At 41.2% G+C, this 22374-nt stretch overlaps 1 protein-coding gene across 1 annotated transcript in view; it reads left to right on the top strand.

Annotated features, from left to right (window-relative positions):
- Positions 1-22374, top strand: part of kiaa0586 (KIAA0586 ortholog) — a 551477-nt gene that overhangs the window by 440219 nt on the left and 88884 nt on the right. Inside the window, exons 24-26 of the mRNA XM_072267986.1 lie at positions 6127-6364; positions 16488-16732; positions 18986-19062. Coding sequence (XP_072124087.1) covers positions 6127-6364; positions 16488-16732; positions 18986-19062 — 560 coding nt within the window. The remainder of the gene's footprint in view (positions 1-6126; positions 6365-16487; positions 16733-18985; positions 19063-22374) is intronic.

Raw genomic sequence — 22374 nt, 5'->3', positions numbered from 1 at the left:
TCAGGTCCCAGGGACTTATCAGCCTTCAGACCCAACAGTCCATCCAACACCATTTCCTGCCTAATATAAATTTCCTTCAGTTCATCCATTACCCTAGGTCCTTTGGCCAGTATTATATCTGGGAGATTGTTTGTGTCTTCCCTAGTGAAGACAGATCCAAAGTACCTGTTCAACTCATCTGCCATTTCCTTGTTCCCCATAATAAATTCACCCGTTTCTGTCTTCAAGGGCCCAATTTTGGTCTTAACTATTTTTTTCCTTTTCACATACCTAAAGAAGCTTTTGCTATCCTCCTTTATATTCTTGGCTAGTTTACCTTCGTAGCTCATTTTTTCTCCGCGTATTGCCTTTTTAGTTACCTTCTGTTGCTCTTGAAAAATTTCCCAATCCTCTTGCTTCCCACTCGTCTTTGCTATGTTATACTTCTTCTCTTTTATTTTTATGCTGTCCATTACTTCCCTTGTCAGCCACGGCCTCCCCTTACTCCCCTTAGGATCTTTCTTCCTCTTTGGAATGAACTGATCCTGCACCTTCCGCATTATTCCCAGAAACACTTGCCATTGCTGTTCCACTGTCATCCCTGCTAGGGTATTGTTCCATTGAACTTTGGCCAGCTCCTCCCTCATAGCACCATAGTTCCCTTTGTTCAACTGTAATACTGACACTTCCGAGTTTCCCTTCCCCCTCTCAAATTGTAGATTAAAACTTATCATATTATGGTCACTATCTCCTAATTGCTGCTTTACCTCGAGGTCCCTGATCAAATCCTGTTCATTGCACAACACTAAATTTAGAATTGCATTCTCTCTAGTAGGCTCCAATACAAGCTGTTCTAAGAATCCATCTCGGAGGGACTCCACAAACTCCCTTTCTTGGGGTCCAGTACCAACCTGATTCCTCCAGTCTACCTGCATGTTGAAATCCTCCATAACAACTGTAGCATTACCTTTGCGACATGCCAATTTTAACTCTTGAATCAGCTTACACCCTACATCCAGGCTACTGTTTGGGGGCCTGTAGATAACTCCCATTAGGGTCTTTCTACCCTAATTTCTCAGTTCTATCCATAAGAGGAGCAATACCTTATAATGTGTCTGGGTACCCTCCAACCTGATGGCATGAATATCACCTTCTGATGAACAAATTACCCCCCACTCTATTCCCCACTCTGACCTTTCTCTTCTCCTCACCTGCCTATTACTTCCCTCTGGTTCCCCTCCTCCTTCCATTTCTCCTGTTATCTCCTCTCCTATCAGATTCGATCTTCTCTAGCCTTAGACCTTTCCCCACCCACCTAGCTTTGCCTATCACCTTCCAGCTAGCTTCTTTCTTCTCCCCACATCTTTTTATTCTGCCATCTTCCCCCTTCCTTCTCAGTCTTGAAGAAGGGTCTCAACCCAAAAGTTGTCTTATCTATTCATTTCCACAGATGCTGCCTCATCTGCTCAGTTCCACCAACATTTTGCGTGTGCTACTTTGTATTTCCAGCGTCTGCAGACTTTCTCATGTTTATGTTCTTGAGTGCTGTGGAGACAGAGACGTCGAATATATTCAAGATGGAGTTTGATCAATATTTAAGCAACAAGTCAAGTAGTCTGGGGAGAGTGGGAAAGTGGTGTTGAGATGACCAGGCTTGGGGGTGAATTGACTATTTGTGCTTCTGTTTCTTACATTTCAATGGAAAAAGTCTATAGGTTCATATGTATATTACTCTTAAGAGTTTAAGATGTTAGGGTTTATTCACGAGTGATGGGATGATAAATGAATAGTCTTGTGTCAATGATATATGCTTTCCACATGTTCCATCAGTGATAAAAAAGAGTTCATAAAATAAATAGAAGTAGGTATTAGAAAACAATTACTTACAGAAGGTGCTTAGAATACAGAATTCTCAAGCAGAAACTGTAGTTGCGAAGGGGATTCCAAAAATTGTTTTAAAAGGATTTGAATAAAGAGGAAGATTAACAACTATGGCAGAAGGACAGGACATGGGGATTAGACAGTGCAGCTTCTCTAGAGAAAATTGCTTGTATAGAGTCTAACTGAATGACAGTTACATTTTATGAATTTTTGAGCAGTAGAACTGTTTTTAATTGAAGACAGCTTTTCTATTTTTTGAATGTAATTTTGCAAAATTTTGTACTTCAGCTATTGTGGAGACTATTCCCAGAAGACTGTGTTACTATGGTAACTAGCTGCTCTATCAAATAGACTGGAGTAGATTGACACCAATAGTTTTCCTTCATGCTTCTCTTCCAGAAGCTTATGAGTTCAGCTAACCTGTTATGGAAACGCCAAGTTGACTGAAGATGCTTCAAAGAGAAAAAGGGGAAAAATTATGTGTAGTTCTTGCACTGAGAAAGAGACAGAAAAATGAGAACAATGACATATATAATCCCTCTATTCAGTGGCTGGAGAAGTAAATAAATAATTTAAGTATCAAGATTTTAAAAAGTAGGACAATTCTTTATTCTGTTACTTAAACAGGTTCCTGGTAACTTGGAAATCACCTTCTGTTTAATACTCTGAAAGAGATATTGAAAAGCTGCAAAGTTAATGAAGGAACAATTGTAATTCATAGTCATTCTGATAGAAGAAAAACTGAAAAAAGATGTGGGTGAAATTACAGGCAGATCAATGGTATCTGTTTCAGCAAAAATGTGTGGGCTTGGTTTTGTGTTCTTTAGTGCAAAACTGATAGCAATGCCTCACTGTGGAAATCTGTAGAATGGCATGCTCTCCCTGTGAAATGTGGGAGATTAGGGAATTGCCAATTGTCTCTGACTACTATGTCTGTAGGATACTTCTTGCGTGCATCTACCATAGACAAGGACATGGAAACTTATGAGTTTGGGTTAAGGATCCATAGTATCTCAGAGCATGAGAACGCTATTTAGGAGGAAATATTGGATGTCCTGAAATGCAAAAAGGTGGTTAAGTCCCTGGGACAGGCCCAGCTATATCACAGATGTTATGGGAAGTAAGGGAGGAAATTGCTGGAGCCCTGGCAGAGATTTTTGTAACACACATCAAAGTTGCTGGTGAACGCAGCAGGCCAGGCAGCATCTCTAGGAAGAGGTACAGTCGACGTTTCAGGCCGAGACCCTTCGTCAGGACTAACTGTTGTTAGAGATTTTTGTAACCTTGTTAGCCCTGGATGAGGTACTAGAAGACTGGAGTGGGGCTAATATTGAGCTTTTATTTAAAAAGGGCAGTGAATATAAACCAAGGACTACAGGCTGGTGAACCTTATGTGAGTGGTGGAAAAGTTATTGGAGAGGATTCTGAGAAACCAGGTTTATTTGCGTTTGGAGAGACAGGAGCTGACTGAGGAATAAACAGCATGGTTTTGTGCATGGGAAATCATATTTTTCAAATTTGATTGAGTTGCTTGAGCTTGCCAATTGGATGCAAAATTGGCTTGATGGGAAGAGATGGAGGGTGGTAGTGGAGTGTTACTTTTCATGTTGAAGGTCAGTAACCAATGGTACATTACCAGGCCGGGGTCCATTGTTGTCTATCATGAGATTGATTTGGATGAGAATGTAGGTGTCGTGATTAGTAAGTTTGCGGACATCACTAAAATTGATGGTATAGTGGGCACTGAAGAAGGATGTCTTCAATAAAATTGGATATAAATCCACTGGGAATATGGGCAAGGGAATGGCAGTGAAATTTAACTCAGACATGTGCAAGGTGGTGCATTTTGAGAAGTTAAACCAGGACAGGGCCTACACAGTAATGACAGGGGCCTGGGGAGTGTTGGGTGCAAATACTTAGTTCCCTGAAAGTGGCTACACAGGCAGACAGGGAAGTGAAGTGTGGCACACTTACTTTCATTGTTGAGGTTCTGAGTATAGGAGTTGGCTTGTCATGTTACAATTGTACAAAATGTTAGTTAGACCATACTTAGAGTATTGTGTGCATTTCTGGTCACCATACTGCAGGAAGGCTGTAATTAAGCTAGGGAGGATGTAGAAAAGATGCACAAGGAGTTGTCTGGATTGGAGGACTTGAGTTATAAGGAGACATCAGATGAGCTGAGACTTTTTCCTGGAGCAAAGGAGACTGATAGAAGTATATAAAATTATGAGAAGCAGAAATAAGGTTGATAGCCAGGGTCTTTTTCCTGAGGTAGGGGTGCCTAAAACTGGAGGGCATAGTTTATGGTGGGAGAGAAGGGGGTTGAAAGGGATCTGAAGAGTACATTTTTCACACAGAATATTTAGCATCTGCAATGGGATGGTGGAGGCAGGTACGTGAATGAGCAAGAGATCTGGACATAATGTAAACACAAAATAATCTGCAGATGCTGGGGTCAAAGCAAAACGCACAACACGCTGGAGGAACTCAGCAGGTCGGGCAGCATCCGTGGAAACAAACATTGTACGAAAACCTCCACAACTTCCACCATCTTCAATAGGACCCCACCACTAAGCACATCTTTCCCTCTCTACTCCTCTCCACTTTCCGCAGGGATCATTCCCTCTGTGACTCCCCAGTCCACACGTACCTCCCCACAGATCTCCCACCCGGCACTTATCCCTGCAAGCGTAAATGCTACACCTGTCCCTACACCTCTTCTCTCACCACCATTCAGGGCCCCAAACAGTCTTTCCAGGTGAGGCAACACTTAATTCGTGAGTCTGTTGCGGTCATCTATTGCATCCTGTGCTCCCAATGCGGCCTCCTCTACATCGTGAGACCCGACGCAGATTGGGGGACCGCTTCATCGAGCACCTCTGCTCCATCCGCCACAACAGACAGGATCTCCCGGTTGCCACCCACTTCAACTCTGCTTCCCACTCCCATTTGGATATGACCATAAATGGCCTCCTCTACTGCCATGATGAGGCCAAACTCAGGTTGAAGGAGCAACAACTCACATACCGTCTGGGTAGTCTCCAGCCCCTTGGCATGAACATTGAATTCTTCAGCTTCCGGTAATTCCCTCCCCCTCGCTTCCCCCCATCCCAGTTTCACTCTGCCCCCTCCCGCAGCTGCCTATCACCTCCCTCATGGTTCCGCCTCCTTCTGCTACCCATTGTGCTTTCCTCTATTCCTTCTTCACCTTTCCTGCCTATCCCCTCCCTGCTTCCCCTCCCCCACCCCTTGACCTTCCCCCTTACTAGTTTTTCACCTGGAACCCACCAGCCTTCTCCTTCCAACCCTCCCCCCACCTTCTTTATAGGGCCCCTGCCCCCTCCCTCTTCAGTCCTGAGGATGGGTCTTGGCCCAAAACGTTGACTGTTCATTTCCACGGATCTGCCCGACCTGCTGAGTTTCTCCAGCGTCTGGACATAATGTAGGCAAGAGGGACTAGCATAATGATGAGCGTAATCCAGAGGGCCGAAGGGCCCATTTCTGTGGTGTACTGCAAGCAAATTCAGAATTCTTGCATAGGTTTCTACATTTGCACCCAAGTTACCCAGCAACTAGTTATTGATAGTTTCACTGCTCGGCTCCATCAATTGTGAAGCAATCCAATGGTAGAATGTGACGTTGTGGCAATTCCCCAACAATTTCACTAAGAAATCGGCATGAACAACTTGCTCAAGTTCAAGTAGAAAAATAGGGAACGTTTCTGCTTTGATACCAATGGAGGAGAATGGGTTTAAGAGATGAGGGTAAGTGTTAGTATTTTTAGATGTTTAAAGATGTTTAGATGGTTTGTGTTTAAACTTTTTGCATATTTGATTTTTCAAATGTTTAAATATATCAACAATTGTGACAGCCAGTAAAGCCAAAGGGCACAGCTTAACATTTTGTCAGTTTAGTTCACTTGGCCATCTCATGGTTTTTTTGTCAATCTAGGTGGCAGGATCCAACTCTGTCACAATCAACCCTGATCCTTCCCTACCTACCATACTGCTGTCCATTTGTTGCTATTTTTATATCATGACACTGTTCAGGGCCTCATCACTATAGTTGTTTAGCAAAGTTATTACTGCTTTGTACAGCAAGGTTTCAGAGATGGATGTAAAAAAAAATGATGCTGATATAGTTCAGAGATCACCATTGATTACAAAATCCAGCCTTAATAAAAGTAAAGGTCTGTCTCAATTGTTCATTATTACTCTTACAGCTGTAACATAATCAATAATACATATTTCTTTTAACAAACAGTCGTGGATGATATTGGACTAAAACCTGCAGAAAAATCTAGCCCTGTTGTTACTCCTGTTATCACGCCAATTCCTACTCTTTCAAGAGTATCCACACCTTCGCCAATATCACATCCAGCCTTGAGGAGCAATTCAGTGCTGTTGCAGAAGCTTCCAAATCCCTGGGGAGATGCAGAGCTCCCTCTAGAGGAAGAAAATCCTAGCCCAGCCCAAGTAGCAGCACCACAGCAAAGAGGCATGTAAGTGAAAATGTAATGCTTCCTACCAGCATATCTTGGTATATGTAATCTTGTTTTTTAAATCTTATTTGCTTATCCTATTAACTTTTTAATTATTCCATTCACATCTGTACTAATGTCATCAAATCCTCTTGATTGATTAAATACCAGAGGGCACAACTGAAAATTGGCACAGACTGTTATAATAAAAATTAAAGTATACAGATACATTTTGACTACAGCCCAAATTCATGAGTATATGTAAAATTAAAAAAAATGTTTAATGGAGCCAAAGGAGGAAGAGAGTACACTGAAGGCAAGATATTAGATTAGATTCAACTTTATTGTCATTGTGCCGAGTACAGATACAAAGCCAATGAAATGCAATTAGCATCTGACCAGAAATGCAAAAGAATAGTACTATTTACAAAATAACTGCAAATAAAAATAAGTGCTACAGCATACAAATATAAAAGTACTGAGACAGTCCAATATGGGTGCAATATTGCTTAGCGCTGTGATGTGAGGTTCAGCAGAGTCACAGCCTCAAGGAAGAAGCCCTTCCCAAGCCTGGTGGTGCGGGAGTGGAGGCTCCTGTAGCACCTACTGGAAGGGAGGAGAGTAAAACGTCCATGGTTAGGGTGAGATGCATCCTTGATAATGCTTTTCGTCTTGCCCAGGCAGCATTTATGGTAGATGTTCTCAATGGTGGGCAATTGGGTGCCGATAATCTGCTGGGGAGTTTTCACCACCCGCTGGACTGCTTTGCAGTCCAATACGGGACAATTTCCGTACCACACTGAGATGCAGTTGGTGAGTATGCTCTCAATGGTACAGCGGTAAAAGTACGTCAGTATCCTGGGACATAGGTGAGCTTTCTTGATGCTCCGCAGGAAATAAAGGCGCTGTTGTGCCTTTTTGATCAGGATGGAGAAGTTCAGGGACCAGGTGAGATCATCGGAAATGTGGACACCAGGGAACTTGAAGCTTGATACATGCTCCACTACAGCTCCGTTGATGTAGATGGGGACATGAGTGTGGTTCCTAGCATGCCTGAAGTCCACAATAATCTCCTTGGTCTTCTGGGTGGTTAAGGGCCAGGTTGTTATCGGCACACCACGTGGCCAGGTGCTGGACCTTGTCCCTGTAGGCTGTCTTGTTATCCCCTCTGATGGTCCCACCACCGTGGTGTCGTCTGCGAAATTGATTATGGAGTTAGAACCGTGTATAGGAACGCAATCATAGGTGAAAGGGAGTACAGAAGACGGCTCAGCAAGCAGCCTTGAGGCACGGTGGTGTTCAGTGTGAGAGTGGAGGAGGAGAGGTTGTCTAATTTAACTGATTGGGGTCTGTTAGTCAGAAAGTCCAAGGTCCAATTGCAGAGGGATGAGCTAATATCAAGCTGGCGAAGTTTGGCGATCAGCTTGGAGGGGATCACAGTATTGAATGCCGAACTAAAGTCAATTAACAGCATTCTGACGTAAGAGTTGGGGCTGTCCAGGTGGGTCAGGGCAGAATGAAGTGCCATGGAGATGGTGTCCTCTGTAGACCTGTTGGTGAGATAGGCAAATTGATGGGGGTCCAGGGTAGTGGGCAGACAGGATTTCAGATGTGATAGAACCAGTTTCTCAAAGCACTTTGCAATGATGGGGCTGAGTGCAACTGGATGGAAGTCATTCAGACCCGTGACAGTGGAATGCTTCGGCACTGGCACGATGGTGGCGATCTTGAAACTTGTGGGGACAATTGCCTGTGCCAGGGACAGATTGAAAATGTCTGTGAAGGCCCTGGCCAACTGCACTGCACAGACTCTTGAATATACGGCCAGGTATTCCATCCGGACCAGCTACCTTCTGTATATTCAGCCTGCTCAGGGTGGCACAAACATCAGAGGTGGAAAGTGAGAGAGGTAGTTCACCAGGTGGGAGATCCACTTTGAGGGTGACCTCCTTGTTCCCTTGGTCAAAGCGAGCATAAAAGTAATTGAGCTCATAAGGGAGGGAAACCGAGCTGGATAAAATAAAGATAAAGGCATCCGTTAGTCTTGCGAGACCATGGATCTGCGCCTGGAAAGTCTTCACTCTCCAGGGTGCAGGCCTAGGGAAGGTTGTATGGAAGACTGGCAGTTGCCTATGCTGCAAGTCTCCCCTCTCCACGACACCGATGTTGTCCAAGGGAAGGGCAAGGGCCGATACAGCTTGGCACCAGTGTCGTCACAGAGCACTGTGTGGTTAAGTGCCTTGCTCAAGGACACAACATGCTGCCTCGGCTGGTCACAACCTTCAGGTCATTAGTTGAGTGCCTTAACCACTTGGCCACGTGCCCACACAGATGGAAGGGAGCACAGTACTGGATGGTTTGAAGTCTGTAATAATCTGTATGCCATGCCACATGCACTGGGGATTCAAGGAGTTGAAATGCTCCTCGGTTCTCTGTTTGTATATGTGTTTAGCCTGAGAGATTCCCCTCCTCAGGCTGGCCCTGGCTGAGCTGTAAGCCTTCCGGTCTCTAGACCTGAAGGCTGAATCTCTGGCTTTGAGCAGGAGGCGAACCTTTCTGTTCATCCATGGTTTCTGATTGGGGAAAAATTTATTTGTTTTTGTGATGTCACTCTATCTATACACTTGTTGATGTGCTCAAGGACAGAGTTGGTCAATGTTAGTCTTAGAGCCTGTGGTGACATGGGCAGCAAACATACTCCAGTCTGTATGCTGGAATTGGTGCCGAAGAGCAGAGTCAGCACCCTCCAGCCAGATCTTAGTAGTCTTCATTGTGGTTTCACATGTTTAATGACCGGGCTATACTTGAGAAGCAGAAACAATGAAAGATGGTCGGACTGTCCCAGGTGGGGGAGGGTAGTGGCTTTGTAAGCATCAGCCACATTTGTGTAGACATGATCTATTTCCCCTTGTGGTGCATGATACATTTTGGTAAAATCTTGGAAGTAGGTTTCAATGGTTAAAGTCCCCAGCGACAATAAAGGCTCCGTCTGGATGCAATGTCTGCAGTTTGCTAATGGTGGCACTGAGGTGTTTCATGGCTACTTGAATGCAAGTCTGCAGTGTCCATACTAACTTCGGAGGTAGTTGGTTGAAGTTGAATGGATGGTCCAAAACTGTGTTGGTGCATCGGTAGTTAATGACCAAAAGTGACTGTTTGTTGTAAGTGTAGTTTACATAACTGAATCGAGCGAACACGCAGGAAACAAGCAGATAAATTAACACTATTTTTCGAAATCCGGTAAGACACTGAGCCTCAGGATACACACGCACCGCTGCCATTTTAATACCGCACTGGACAGGATATTGACATGCAGAGTGATTATCTTGAGTGCTCAGAGTTTGGCTAGACAGTTTAAATTTACCACTGGTCCCAAGAAGGAAAAGATGCATCAAAGCATTTATGAAGGGCACAAGGGTATGAGAACTTAGTGGCAAAATACATGGTGACCAACAAAGGTGTCTGGGTCCAAGAGATCAGAATCAGAGAATGAGAGGACTGGATGATGGGAAAGGGAGAAAAAAGATATTGGTTAGGAAGATAAAGGTTTAAAAATGTGGATACACACTAAAAAAAATGGGGTTCAGGTCATCAATAGAAATAGCAACAGAAAGTGACCCAAAGTTCTATGAAGAGTAGAAGATGCTGCTCTGGACAGGGATGCATAAGAATGGTGGGTACCAAATTTGTAATTTCAGCATCAAAGGAGAGAAGAGGAGATTGCCTGTCGAGGATAAAATATGTTGTCTGGCCTATATTACCAATGTACATTTATTTTTATGCAGAACAAGCCCTGTGCAGAGGTAAATGTTGTCACAGAAGTGGATGTAGCTAGCTACATTTCTGCAGAAGGTGTGCAATTGGCTTGATGATGTAAGCAGATGAAAGAAGAAGTTGGAATTGATGGGAAGGGTTTGGAATTGTGCACATAGTCAAAGATTTTTTCATTAGTAATCTAGATTGAATTTAGACTAATTCAGCACTGAAAACCAGATGAAGAACACAGACAAATAATAACATTTATTTATGTAACAATTGGAAGGGTCTTTAATCAGTGCTGATGTTTATACATTTAAAAAAAATTTATATCTTCCTTTGAGGAGAAATTGCAAATCTTAATATGGTGTTTTGTCCTAAGACTACTTCATTCTTGCTAATTTCTCTTGAATATACTATTTGATGATAATTTTTTTTCAGAATCAGGTAAATTGAAGGAAAAATATTGCATTCTACTAAATTTGAATGTGCAAATGTTCACACATCATCAATATTCATAGAATTCCATTGCCTGCTAGTCTTACAAAGCTTTGGCATTTTAAAATTCACATTGAACCATCTTTTGTTCCTACATCGTTTGTGCTCTTCTATTTTCAGGCCTTGTATACCATCCAGATTCACCTTTAAAGCTTAGAATTTTTCTGGTAAATGGAATGTAAAGAAACTGAAGATATGCTATGATGTAAAGAAGTGATGTGAATGCAAACTGTTGCTGTATTTATTTTCTGCTGCCTATTTCTTCCCATTTCCTTTCCTCTTTAATGCTGGGTGGTGGAAAATGTACACCTTGGTTCAGCTCAGTTTTAAAGAACACAAACCAGTTAACAACAGCTGGTCTTTTACCTCCTGTCCAGTTTTATTTCCATTGAGCTTAATGGGAATGAAAATCACGTGTAGTGTTTGACCAGCTGTCATGCAGATAGCAAACACTTTATGCTTTCAACAAAGTTTAAAATAACCACAATATCTCAAGTTGAATGTGCTGTATATTTGCTCTTTATATTGTGAAGGTCACGGGAAAATAGTTTTTCCAGCTCTTTTATGTTCTAACCAGTATTCATCTTCACTTAGCAATCATCTCTGGAATATTACTACTGCAGGTAGTTGAAAGACATGTTGTGATCTGCTATTGTATACTTAGTGAAAAATGAAAATTAAGCATTTTAACAATATGATATCTGGCTGTAAAATTGGTCTTTGTCAATGTGCAAAACATATAGGAGCCACCATCTGACAGTTTTTGCTATGTTGTTGTGGTGCCACAATGGCAGTAAACTCTGAGTGACAGCTGGTACTTCATCCATTTTACTAATACAATTTAATTCCATAATCATTTGTGAATTTATAGTATCTGCCATGTTTGTCAAACTCCTGTAGCTTGTAGTAACATAAAATCTAGTATCATGACAATTCAAACCATATGTTACAAATCAGTTTGGTACACATCATATGATCCAATTAAAGGAGCTTTCTGGCCATTATTATGCATCATCTGCAAAAACTGAATAAAAAATGCCCTGTAAGAAGTGCCTTAAATATCATACAGAATAATAGATTGATGAGCATAATTTAATACATCTTATTGCTTATGTGATACTGGTAAGCTCAGTTCTGATCGCTTCACTACAGGAAGGATGTAGAAACTATAGAAATGATGCAGAGGAGATCTACAAGGATGTTGCCTGGATTGAGGAGCATGCCTTATGAGAATCGGTTGAGTGAACTTGGCATTTTCTCCTTGGAGCGACAGAGGATGAGAGGTGACCTGATAGAGGTGTATAAGATGATGAGAGGTATTGATCGTGTGGATAGTCAAAGGCTTTTTCCCAGGGCTGAAATGGCTAACATGAAAGGGCACAGTTTTAAGTTGCTTGGAAGTAGCTACAGAGGGGTTGTCAGGGTAAGTTTTTATGCAGAGAGTGGTGAGTGCGTGGAATGGGCTGCCAGCGACTGTGGTGGAGGTGGATACAATAGGGTCTTTTAAAAGACTCCTGGATAGGTACATGGAGCTATGGGTAACCCTAGGTAATTTCTAAAGTAAGTCATGTTCGGCACAACATTGTGGACCAAAGGGTCTGTATTGTGCTGTAGGTTTTCTATGTTTCTCTGTTCTATGTCACTACCAGTTTATCTTGATACCCTGAGCTGTTACTGCTTTCTGACACAGTCCAGCCAAAACTTTCTCCTTCTTTAGTGTACTTAGTGTGAGAATTGGAATAGTATTTGTGATTTAAAGTACTTTTTTAGATCTTTACTGGTTAATTGATCACCAGAAGATGAAGGAACTGAGATCAAAGGTGGACATAATAGGTCTGGAACTCACAGGACAACTGAACAGTCAGAATTGGAAATTGTGCAATAGAACAACTGTTAGGAGACGAAACATAGGAGGGCTCATCCACATTTTGGGTGAAGCTCCAAATTAAAACAGGTAAAATTATGCTGATGGGATTATACGATAGGCCCACTAATAACCACTAAGGAGTAAAGGAACAGATATATAGATATATTATGGAAAAGTGCATGAACAACAGAGGATTGTCATGGTGGGGGACTTTAACTTCCCCAGTATTAATTGGAACATCCTTAGTGCAAGAGGCTTAGATGATGTGGCTTTTTTTTCCAGAAGGGTTCTTGAAACAACATTGGACAATCTAGTAGAGTTGAAAACAAGCAAGAATTGTTTTTGGGAAATGAGCCAGGCCAGGTGACAGACCTGATAGTGGGTGATCGTTTTGGGAATAGTGACCACAACTCATTATGTTTTAACATAGATATGAGTAAGAATAAAATCAAATCTTACTGGAAGGTACTAAATTGGGAGAGGACAAATTACTACAGGATAAGACAGAGACTAATGGATGGTGACTAGGAGCAGCTGCTGTCGGACAATTCCATGTCTGATATGTGGGAGTTGGTTTGGGACCACTGATCAGAGATCAAGGGCAGTATGTTCCAAGAAAGAGTAAGGACGAGGACGATAATGTAATGGAACCCTGGAGGACCCAAGGGGTCCTAAATTTAATGAGGACATATACAGGAGGTTTAGAAAGCTAAAATCAGACTGAGCCCTTGTGGAGTATGATAGCTGAAAAGTGCTAAATTAGGTGATTGGGAGGCCACAAAATGTCCTTGGTGAGTAGGATCAAGGAGGATCCCAACATATGTTACACTTATTTTAAGAAAAAGAGAATAACTAGAGAGAGGGTAGATCCACTCAAGGATAAAGGAGGGATTTTGAGCTTGGAGTCAGGGAAAAAAAATGGCTGAGGTATTAAATGAGTACTTTGTATTAAGAAGGATTTAGAGGATAGTGAAGGTAGAATGCCAAATGTGCTGGGGCATTTTGAGATTAAGGATAAGGTAGTGCTGGATCTTTTGAAGGTGTTAAGTTCCCAGGGCCTGATGGCATGTATCACCAGAATATTGAAAGAATCAAGTGAGGAGACTGGGGGCTTTGACAAATATCTTTGTTATCACTACCAACTGGCGATGCTGGCAGGTAACAAATGTTTTGTGTTTCTTCAAGAGAAGGAGTAGAGATAATTGAGATACCTCTAGGCCAGTAGCCTCACATTAGAAGTAGTGAAGCTGTTGAAGAGGGCACACAGGATTGGATTTATGCACATTAAAAAAGGCATGGCCTGCTTAGGGGCAGTCAGCATGACTTTGTGCGGGGCAGGTCATGCCTTACAAACTTAATAGAGCCTTTGAGGAGGTGACAAAGGAGTTTAATGAGGGTAAGGTAGTAGACATTATCTACATGGACTTGGGTAAGGCACTTGATAAGATCCCTCATGGTAGGTTGATTCAGGAGATAAAGATGCGTGGGATCCAGACTGAATTGCAAGTTTGGATTCAAAACTGGTTTTCCCTTAGGAGACAGAGAGTTGATGTGAAAGGTTGTTATTCTGCCTGGAGGTGCATAAAGAATAGTGTTTTGCAAGGACTGGTGCAAGAACCTCTGTTGTTTGTGATTTATATCAGTGATGTTGATGATAACGAGATGAGTGACTTGCAAATTTGAAGATGACACCATGATTGGTGAAGTTGTACACAGTGTAAAGGACCATCAAATAATACAGAGGGATGTACACACTGGCCGAAAAGCCACAGATAGAGCATAATTTGGGCAAGTGATGTTGCACTTTGGGAAGTCAAATGATAGGAAAAGGTATATAGTTATGACAGGCCCTTTAATAGGTACAGAGGGCTTATGGAGTTCAGGTCCATGGTTCACTGAAAGAGACTACGCAAATGGATTATGTGGTAAAGAAGGCATAAAGCATACCTGCCTTCATTTGCTGAGGTGTTGAGTATAATAATAAGAAACCCATGTTGCAACTATATAAAAATTCAGTCAGCCTGGACCTGGTGCATTGTGTACTGTTCTAGGCACCCCGTTATAGGAAGAATGTGGAGAGGGTGCAGGCATGTTTCCCTGGATGCAGCCTGGATTAGGGAGTATGAACTTTAAGGAAAGGTCAGACTGATTTGGGTTGTTCTCCCTAGAGTGTCAGAAGGTTAAGTTGAGATCTGACAGAGTTTCTTATGAGAAGTATAGATAAGGTAGACAGCCAGAATCTTTTCCTCAAGGTAGCAATGTCAAACACCAGAGGCCATGCTTTTAAGTTAAAGGGGTAAAGTTTAAAGATGAAGTGAGAGGCAAGTTTTTTTTCAATGCAGATAGTGTTAGGTACCTGAAATAAGTAACCAATGGTAATGGTGGAATCTGACAGTATGGTGGAGCTTAAGAGGCTTTTGGATATACACATGAATATGAAGGGAATGCAGGGATATGGATGATAAACAGGAGGAGGACATTTACTTTAAATTGGCATCATGATTGGCGCAATATCATTGGCTGACACTCCAGGGAAAACAATCCCATTTTGTCCAATCTTTCCTAATAACCACGACACCCCAATCCAGGTAACATCCTGGTGAACCTCTTCTGTACCCTTTCCATGCCTTCACATACTTCCTAATAGTGACCAGATAGTCAAAATATTCAATTATAATAATCCAAATATGACTGATCCAAAACATTATACAGCTGCTACATGACCTGTCAACTTTCATACTCAATGCCCCAACTAATGAAGCCAAGCATGCTGTACATCTTCTTAAAAACCCCAACAACTTGTGTAGTCATTTTTGGAACTTTTCATGCATCTCACCATTGTAACATTACTCAAATTATTTTTCTCGTCTGTGTTCCGCTTTTGCTTTTATTATCTTTACTTGACCATTTGTCATAAATATTTTATTTTGCTCATTAAGTATACATCATTCAGGATTTGCACAAGCCACACTACTAGTTTGATATGATTTTACTTGATCTTTAATTGTAAATTCTATTTTGCTATTATGTTCTATTTCACTTTCTCACTGGTGAAATAATCTAATCACCGAAAGCTCACTTATGCAATTATTTGTTTATGCTTTTGCCGCCTTGTGTTTATTCACAAAATCGTATTTGCACAAGCATCTCACCTTTGTCTAAACTGACTTTTTTGGTAGTGAATTGCAAGCCAATCATCAACAAGTCTTTGTGTATGTCCTAATGGTTAATCCTTCAGAAAAGATGAGGTCACACATTAACTACATGCATGTCCCGGCTGTCAGCATCTGTCATACTATCAGCCATCAACAAAGAAATTTGGAGACAAGTGTGTTCCTGATAGTCTTGTGATCTGAGAAGGGTCAAAAAGAGTACTTTAAAATAGCTTGATGCATGTTAGTGAGTTGCAATAAATGTGTCTTGCATGGTATTTTCAAAATTTCTGATCAAAAAGATGTGCTCCTTTTGCCATTATCTTATGAAAATCAGAAGCCTTTGTTTTCCTTTTAGGTGATCAATGTAAAGTTTTTTTGGCATAAGATGAAGTCAGCATAACAAATATATCACCTCACCATTTCAATTGTCCTAATACATGTCAAATCTATTTAGTTTATGTCAGAGTCCCCTTTTCTATGAATTGCGAATATAAGACTTTGGAATTATCACTTCATTTGAAATCAATCTTAATGTCTTATGATTTTATATTTTATGATAGACTTGGTTTAGAACTAATAAGTGGCTGTGTTAGTCCTGTCCCAGTGGCAGGAAGTCCCAAGCAGTTAGAGATCAAAGCAGATAAAGGTATGACATGGGATAATGATGAACCACATCAACAGAATTTGGTCCATTAGGCTTTCAGAGTTCAGGTTTCTCTCTTGAAATAAGTATTTATTTCTCATCTGGATTTATATATTTATAAGAGACATTACATTTATCTATTTATACTTACAGTTCTGAGCTATTTCATGAGCATTTTAATATTATTACTGTTTGTTCATTAATTTTTATTATGATCTGTTTCAGTATCATGTCAGTAGCAAAAGATGAAGAACCTGAGAACTTAATTCAGCCTCCTCTACATTCAGCTGCCCCTGAGAGTCTTCCATCACATGTGCAAGCTCCAGCACCCCCTTGTCAATCACTGGCTCAATCTGCGTCCACTGAGGAGAGTAGCTCAACAATCTCTGTTACTGAAACCGAGACTGCTGATCGAAACGTTTCTGAAGGAGAGATCCTAGTAAGCCATGAACAGATGGCTGCAGCAAACGGTATGACTATTGAAGACCATTAACAGACCATTAATTATGTAGGAAGTAGAATGTTACACAGTACTGTAGAAATAGAATTATGTGCCATGTTGAAAAATGCTAGCCATAGTTCACTGAAAGCTAAATAGATTAGAGACCTGGATGGTGCAGGGTATAAGCTATCTTTTCGGCTTATCATATGCTTGAATTGCATGCAGATGAATGGGTTGAAGGTTTAGTTTTTTGGTTGAGAAATGCTGAACAATTTCATCCATATGGTAGTGAAAGTAGATACATGATCTAAGAGTGCCCAGTTAAGGATAAATTACACTACTTCAAATCAGCCAACTGAGAGAAACCAAAACACTTGAACACATGTTTTTGTGCACCAGATAAGCATAACAGATTGAGCTGTACGATTCAATACAATAGATAGGATCATAACGTCATACAGTATGGAAGCATGCCATTCTGCCCATAACATCCATGCTGACACATGGGCACCCATCCATTTTAATTTCCATCTTCCAGTACTTGGCACATATCCTTCAACTTGTATACTTTTCAAGTATTTGTCCAGGCATCTCTAATGCCGTTGGTGACTCTGCTTCCACTGTGCTCTCTCTCTGACATTGTATTTCTTTCCTAAACTATTCCAATATCCTTTCGTCCTAGTGTTTATGACATTGGTGGCTCCACTAAATGTAGAGGGAGTTTGGGAATTTGAGGGAATCTGTTGATATGATTTTATGTCAGAAAGTGGCACCATTGATCAACTGTGGTATATTTGAATGGTGCAGTAGGCATGAGAAACAATGTCCTGTCACTGTTTCTATTTCTTATGCACCTTTCCAGTACTTCTCTTTGCCTATATTCTCTGTAGAAGTTAATAAGTACATTGCAGTTCACTTTTCCTTGCCTATATGGGCATGGTGTCTAGGTGGTTGAAGACTTCTAATACGGGGTGACAGCTAATATAGCCAACATTAACAATGCTGCCTCACAGATCAAATAATCAAGTTCTAATTCTGACTCAAACAGTTTGCACATTCTCTCTGTGATTATGTAGGTTTCCCAGAAGGATTAAAGTGTCTTCCCTCTTGTCAAAGATATGTAGGTTAATTGGCAACTGTAAATTGGCCCAAGTGTAGATGAGTGACATAACAACCAGGAGGGTATTGAAAAGGTGACAAAGAAATAAATGCGGGACTGGGATTGATGGAAATGTTGTGAGAACGAGCGTGGACTCAATGGACTAAATGTTTTCCTTTGTGTCATAAAGGATTATGGGAATATCAAAAGAGAGGCAGATGTGCACAGGAGGCCAGAGTCTGGAGGGGTGAGATCATTAAGAAACTTAAGATTTTGGATGAAAGTTAAATTTAAGCACTGAGGCCAGCAAGAAAGGAGTGAAGGATACATTGTTCTAGACTGGTATATGATAAGGTAGGCAGAAGTTTCTATGATCTGAATTTGATCAAAATTAATGCTCTTGGAGAATGGGAGATCACCTAGAAGAATAATTCTCCCAGTGGCCTTAGTTACACTTAGCATCAATGGCAGGCTATTATTTATATATTTGACACCAGGCTACAAAAATAGACACTCCAAGCCAAGCTTTGTCATGGCAAGAGGTTACCAGTGGACATTGATAATGCTTCATGATGTTCTCCAAATTTCCTTAAATTATGTAACATCTTCACTAACTCAGGGAATCCTTGGTCTTTGACCACTTCAGTGAAGATAAAACATTCTGGCTGGTATTGATACCCTTGAGTCCATTTATTGGGAGAAGAATCTCACAAACTACTCACCTGTCCATGCTGTCGAGTACCTTTCATGCCATTTTTGGCAGAATCTGTGGGACTCACGTTAGCCTATCAGCCATTTTAAAACCCAGAGAATGGAGTGGAAGCAAGCTGTCTTTGATTCCAAAGAGCCACCTAGGAGAGGAGAGGCAGAGGCAGAGGCAGAGGCAGAGGCCTTAATACCAACTGAATTGAATATTTAGCAGATTGAAAGACTTTCAGTAGTCTGTTGGGATTAGATCTTAAATCAACACCAAAATGGTGTGACAGGCACTGCAGGAGTTTTACCCTTGTGTTTTCCAGTGAGTACTGAATAGACAATATATGTAATTATGGTTTGTGTAGGAGGGAATCATTTTCATTGCAGAGAATCATTATAATTTTGAATTTCAAAATGAGTAATTCTTATGCCTGTGTGATTCTGAATTTTCTCTGTTCTGGTGTGTAATTGTCATCATTTTTTCAGCCTTAGCAGAAGGAGGTATATTTCTTCCAAACCTCAGTGATAGTCTGTCTAGCACACTCCTTGATGCTCAAGAAATGGTAAGTTTGCAAAACATTTTTTTTACAATTTGCCCACTGAATTCTTTGCATTAAAATTCACTGCTATCCTCACTATTTCTTAATTTTATTTCCTTTGTTTTTCCTCAGCATTCTGTTTCAATGTTTTTTCTATTACAAAAGAGGAAATCAGCCAGTGTCTCAGCTACTAATTGCTACCTAATGATCCCCCACTAGAAATGGAAGTATCAATGTCAACAGCGGACAGGAACAGGCTCTGTAAAGAAATGCCTGTCTGCATTCACTGTATTAATTATGGTTAAATAATGGCAATGTGGCTGAAGTGTTGCAAGCTATAGAGCAGCTAAGGTACCCCCCCATCTTAAAATTAATGTATTCAGAAAAAGAACAGGACACAGAATTAGCAAGAGAAACAGAGGAGTAAAATAAGATCTGAAATCTTATCCCTTTCCATTATCAACTCTAAGTGTCATAGAGCTTAAATGCTAGACGTTCTTTATTTCTATTCTGACTGAATATTGAAAATTATTTATATACCAGGCTGTGTCTTTTAGATGCATAAACAAATGGTGAACTCTGTTCTAGACAAAACTCTATTTTTGAAATGTGAATACATGCCAGAAATGAGGAGCTTGGTTTTTTAATGTCATCAATGAATGAGATCATAATCAATAAATTGCCAAATTATCCCAAAGAATGTGAATTATCAGCAACACTTGATTATTACATTACCCTCAGAGACTAGTCAGTAAATGTAAATTGATGCATTACTGTCATTAACTGTTTTTGATTGCATTCATATTCTTAATATAAAATGTCAAGAAAATAGACAACTTTACAATAAATGTAATGGATGTAAAGGATTGCTGGGGGCAATATATGGGTAAAATCTAAAGGGAGTTTTATATGCATTTAATAGATCTAATGTTCTATTTAATTGGAATTTGGAGAAGTCAAAAAACAGGTAGGTATCATTGATCTCCACAGGGCTCCAATCCCCTTATTCAACTTCCCTCAGTGTTCTTCCTAGAGATCTTTTGTACTTCTGCAAGTCCTAAATGCCACCGATGTGGTGAAGGCAAAGGACAGACAACATGTTACCACATGGTGCTCAATAATCACTGCAAACAATTGTCACCAGACAAACTTATAACACTGATATGCTGATTTAGAATAGCACAAAACCTGCAAGTTCATTTAATTTTAAATGTAATTCTTGATATATACAGCAGGTGGTGTTATGAGTTCTCTTCTCACATTTTGATATCTTCCCATGGTTCTTTTTTCATTTAACTTGGTGACTGGAACATCAGAAACCTAAACATCCAAATGTAAATTACTGCAGGTACAGCAAAATAAAATGAAAGCAAATATGCTAGAAGAAAATGCTCCTCTAACTGAAATAATTCTAGTATTTACTCATTTCTAAAATCCAGACATTATGAAAATAAACAATTGTTTTAACCATTTTATTTTTCTTCTGTGTGTCATCTCTTGAAATTTATCCATTCCATCCCTCCATTAGACACATCCTCCTCCATCCCAGCTACCCAGTATTGAATGTATTAGCCAAGGCTCACAGGCCACCCTGCCAATATTTCAGCAGCCAGAAGCTCAGGAACAACAGGATGAATATGAGTGGTGCTGGGGGGGGGGGGGGGGGGAGAAGAGAGACACAGTGGGGAAGGATGCAAGGTAGATTTATTTACTAAAATTTTTTTGCAGGCAGCAGGAAAGTCAGTATTCCAACCAAATTAATTTGCATTACAGGTATTCTCCCTCCCCCCCCCCCCCCCCCCACTTCTTTCATTTATGATGGACCAAACAATAAGTGGTCAAAACTTCTTGGTTGGTGATTTTTTGTTATTTTTGCTCAGGGATATAGCATGGTAACAGGCCCTTCCAGCCCAATGAGCCTGTGACCCCTATTACAACCAGTGACCAATTAACATCCTTTGGAATGTGGGAGGATCCATAGCACCCAAAGGAAGTACTTTGGGTCAGGCAAAGAACATATAAACTTCTTACAGACAGCAAGTCTCTGGGTTCTTGAGCTTGGCTGCAGGACCCTCGAGCCTTGGGTTCTTGAGCTTGGCTACAGGACCCTCGAGCCTTGGGTTCTTGGAGCTCAGACAGACTAGGAACTGAACATTAACATAGAGCAAGGACTTATCCTTGGACAAGCCGGGACTCATCTTTAACATGACACTAACCTGAGACAGGACAGAACATAAACAGAGTCAGGACTTATCCTAAGACAAGCCAGGACTTAACTTCATCTGCACACCAAGGTGGGACAGGTCTCTCCATCAGGTAACAGCAGAATGGCCAGACTTACCCAACAGAGGCAAAGCCAAGTCAAGACAGATCTCCCCCCCCACACACACACACAGCAACAGCAAAACAGCCTGACTTGCCTCAGAGGCAAGGACAAGACAATTCCCCCCCCCCACAGGGCAACAGCAAAACAGCCTGACTTACCCCACAGAGGCAAGGACAGGACAAGACAAGACCCCCATAGGGCAATGGCAAAACAGCCTGACTTACTCCACAGAGGCAAGGACAAAAGACAACACCAAAGAACAACAGACAGATCCATCTCTGCTCCAGGGTAGCTCTGAGTCTCAGTTCAGCCAGCAACCTCAGCTGGCTACAGATACAGCCAGATTCCTACCTAGCTCAGAGTAGCAGGCAGCCACTCAGCTGGCCCAGGAAACAACCAAATCCATACCACAAAGACTACACCAACAAGTGGCAACAAAGCTCCATGAAGCAGTGGTCCTCCAACCAAGCCTAGAGATCACAAATGGTTTCACTAACAGGTTACTCCAAGGGGGACTGACAGGACAAACCAGCAGCTTACACCCAACCCCCACCCCCAAGGCTACTTATATTGCAAGCCCAAAGATGGGAATCAGGTGCCTATGATTAACTCAAACAAGGGACAGCTGGAAGACCCGGAGTCCTGAGTCCACGGACCAGACCGTGAACTGGAATGCGGACTTCACGGACCGGACCATGACAGTACCTTAATATTGTGAATCAGGACGTACCTGCAGAATGGGATAATGTGCAAGAGACAATTAGGAAAGAGATCAGGCATCAGAAAGAAACAATGAGGGAAAAAAAGTGATACATTCTGACAATCTGGTGACTTGCATCCTAAGGTTTTTGTTGAGGATGGCCATAATGTCAAAGTTCAATAGATTCTAGAATGGTTCCCACAGATTAAAAGGCAGCAAATGATATCTCATTATTTAAGAAAGGAGAGAAGAAGAAAATGGAGAACTACAGACCAGTTTGACTCAGGAGTAGGGAAATGCTATTAAGGAG

The sequence above is a fragment of the Mobula birostris genome, chromosome 1, assembly GCF_030028105.1.
Source record: "Mobula birostris isolate sMobBir1 chromosome 1, sMobBir1.hap1, whole genome shotgun sequence".
NCBI classification, from domain to species: Eukaryota; Metazoa; Chordata; class Chondrichthyes; order Myliobatiformes; family Myliobatidae; genus Mobula; species Mobula birostris.
The sequence above is the reverse complement of the archived record's forward strand: the minus strand, read 5'-3'. Positions and strand labels throughout refer to the sequence as shown.